This window comes from Panicum virgatum, chromosome 6K (genome assembly GCF_016808335.1).
Source record: "Panicum virgatum strain AP13 chromosome 6K, P.virgatum_v5, whole genome shotgun sequence".
NCBI lineage: Eukaryota > Viridiplantae > Streptophyta > Magnoliopsida > Poales > Poaceae > Panicum > Panicum virgatum.
In genome coordinates this window covers 35464223-35466754 of record NC_053141.1, presented here as the reverse complement: position 1 = coordinate 35466754, position 2532 = coordinate 35464223, and the positions used below count along the sequence as shown (strand labels likewise).

General features: G+C 54.5%; 1 protein-coding gene across 1 annotated transcript; it reads right to left on the bottom strand.

Annotated features, from left to right (window-relative positions):
- Positions 1-476: 476 nt before the first annotated feature.
- Positions 477-1352, bottom strand: LOC120713434 (probable mediator of RNA polymerase II transcription subunit 26c). Its single transcript, XM_039999398.1, has one exon. The coding sequence runs from the start codon at positions 1350-1352 to the stop codon at positions 477-479; it is 876 nt and encodes a 291-aa protein (XP_039855332.1).
- Between the last annotated feature and the right edge of the window lie 1180 nt (positions 1353-2532).

The following is a 2532-nucleotide window of genomic DNA, read 5'->3' as shown; positions in this document are numbered from 1 at the left end:
CCAGCTCTTTAATTAGCATGCCTAATCAATGTTCGGAATGTCTAAAGCTCACAAAAAATAGAGGAGAAAAAAACAGCCATAACTGTTCAGTCGTCTGACTCTGCTCGTGCAGCTGACGAACTTAACGAAACTAACAACAGCAGTTGGAAGCAGTATTACGAAATTAACAAAAATTACAGCAGAGCGCAGGTGCATCAATTCAGTTTACATGTACAGATTGAGCTGGACTAGCTGTAGCAATAATTGTTGGAGAACACCATGCCGGAGCTCTGCCTCTGCTCCTGCAGATGTGTTGCATATTGCACAACTGAACAACATGTACAGGTAACAGGGGGACAAGCTGGGGGGTGGTCGCTATAATAATTGCCAAGTCACTGACGACGATCACATCAGGAGAACCCAGCTTAGCTAACACAACAATTGCAGATGCATCTCTAAAGTAATGGTCAGAATCGTTAAACGCAGAGAAACCCTGACTAAACCCTCATCCCAGAGCTAGGCTTGACGAAGCCCCTCGCCGCCGCGCAGCGCGCCGGGTGCGCGTTGCGCTGCATTTGGCCCTTCTTCATCCCCGGCGGCGGCCGTGGTGGCTCGATCCACTGTATCTTGCGCTGCCGCTTCGCCTCCTCGGCCTCCTGGTACCGTTCGTGGAGCTTCCGCTTCGTGGCCTCCATCTTCTTCTCCTCCTCGGTGGCGCTGCTACTAACGATGACAGGCGGCGTCTTCTTTGGCTGCGCTTGGACGACGGCTGGAGCTTTCATGTTCGCTGATGGCTTGGCTTTGCTGGCGCTGGCGATCGGAGCCCCCTTCTTGGACTCCGCCGTGCTAGGATGGCTGATGGTGATGGCGGCGGGTGTCTTCCGTGCACGAGGCTGCTGCTGCTCGTCCGGCAGCTTCCCTTCCTTCTTCGTCTTCGTGTCGCAGTTGGCGGCGGGCGGCGGCGGAGTAGATGAGAGGCCGTCCAGCACGTCCATGGCGGCCCTGGCCCTGGCGAGCTCGGCCTTGACGCCCGCCCTCCACCAGCGCACGACGTCGCGCGCGAGCACGCGGACCCGCTCCGACGGGTGGTCCTTCATCAGCGCGCCGACGGCGCCGACCAGATCGCCGGACGCCAGCTCGATATTCTCGGCGGGCACGGCCCGCAGCGTGGCGAGCGACTCCGCCATGGCCTCGTCCAGCAGCTCGCAGAAGCCCTCCACCTTGCCATCGTCGTCCGCGGCGTCGCAGAGCAGCTCGACGATCCGGGCCCTGGCGCTCCGGAACTCGTCGCGGGAGAGGCCGCCGGCGCCCTCGATGGCGGCGTCGATGAGCGGGAACGCCGCCAGGAAGGGCTTGGAGCGGCGGAGCGCCATGCCGCGCCGGGTGCCCGAGATCGAGTTGTGGATTGCGTCTGGAACTGGATGGATCCGATGGAAGAAGGGCGGAGAATTGGTGGAGGAGGTGCGAGGCGCTCCGATCCCGGGAGGATTACATTTATGATGGCCGCGGCAGCTGTCGGAGAGCCCAAACCGAGACGGAGGCGAGGCGCGTAGGCTTGACGCGCGCGCCACGCGTTCCTCCCGGCAAATTTCGAGAGGGCGGTTTGATGAGGTGAAAACAATCTAAATTTTACTATTTTCTGATGATGACGGTGATTCCATCTTGAATCTTGATTGGTGATTTGAGGCGATGATTTATTAGCTTTCGTGCGCTCACGCTGAGATAGTGCGCTGCTTGCAGCCTTCGCACAGAAGGGGGGGGGGGGGGGGGGGGGGGGATGCTGTGCCTGGCACACTCCTGGCTTGATTTCAAAATTAATTCTTAAAAATAGAATAAATTCATATATAAAACGTATATTGATCTCAATTTATACACGAATTCAAAAATAGAATAAATTCATATATGAACCGTATATATATACAGAGTGCAAGTTTTTGATTTGGTTGGTGCTCCATGATCGCCGTTGGACAGCGGAGTGCCGTAAGCGGCACAATGTACAGGATGACGATTCCCGTGCTGCTGGAGACGACCAACCATTTGCTGATAGGCTGTTCCATTTTCAGCGAGATTTGGTTCAGAACTCTGGTGCATTCCTCGACGCCAACTGATCGGACATATATATTCCTTAATTTGCAGACTGGTGGACCTACGCGAGGAAAGAACGTGCCCGTAAAGACGGGAAGTGCTTCGACACGTTGGTGATTCTCATTTCATGGTTGATTTGGAAGGAACACAGCAAGCTAGAGTACTTTTGACCATCACGCGAGAAGCACCGAGGAGCTGGATGTGGAATTCAGTCTAGCTAGGACGAGGGTGTCATGTGGCTGCACGCAGGGTTCACGCACTCACGCCAATGCCCCTGTTTAATATCTTTTTGGTTCACGTTGTGTAAGGTCTGGTTTCGCGTCTCCGAGACCATCATAGGCCTTGTAACAAACTTTTTCCTCTTATAAAATACGTGCTTATTCAAGTAGAGGGATTGAACTTCCAATTTTAGGATCTGGGATTGAGATTGGATTCAGAACCAGCTAAAACTTTGGTTAATGACGATTC

Bases quoted from the DNA above. Each gene is read 5' to 3' on its own strand.
- LOC120713434 (XM_039999398.1), bottom strand. From the start codon at position 1,352: ATGGCGCTCCGCCGCTCCAAGCCCTTCCTGGCGGCGTTCCCGCTCATC.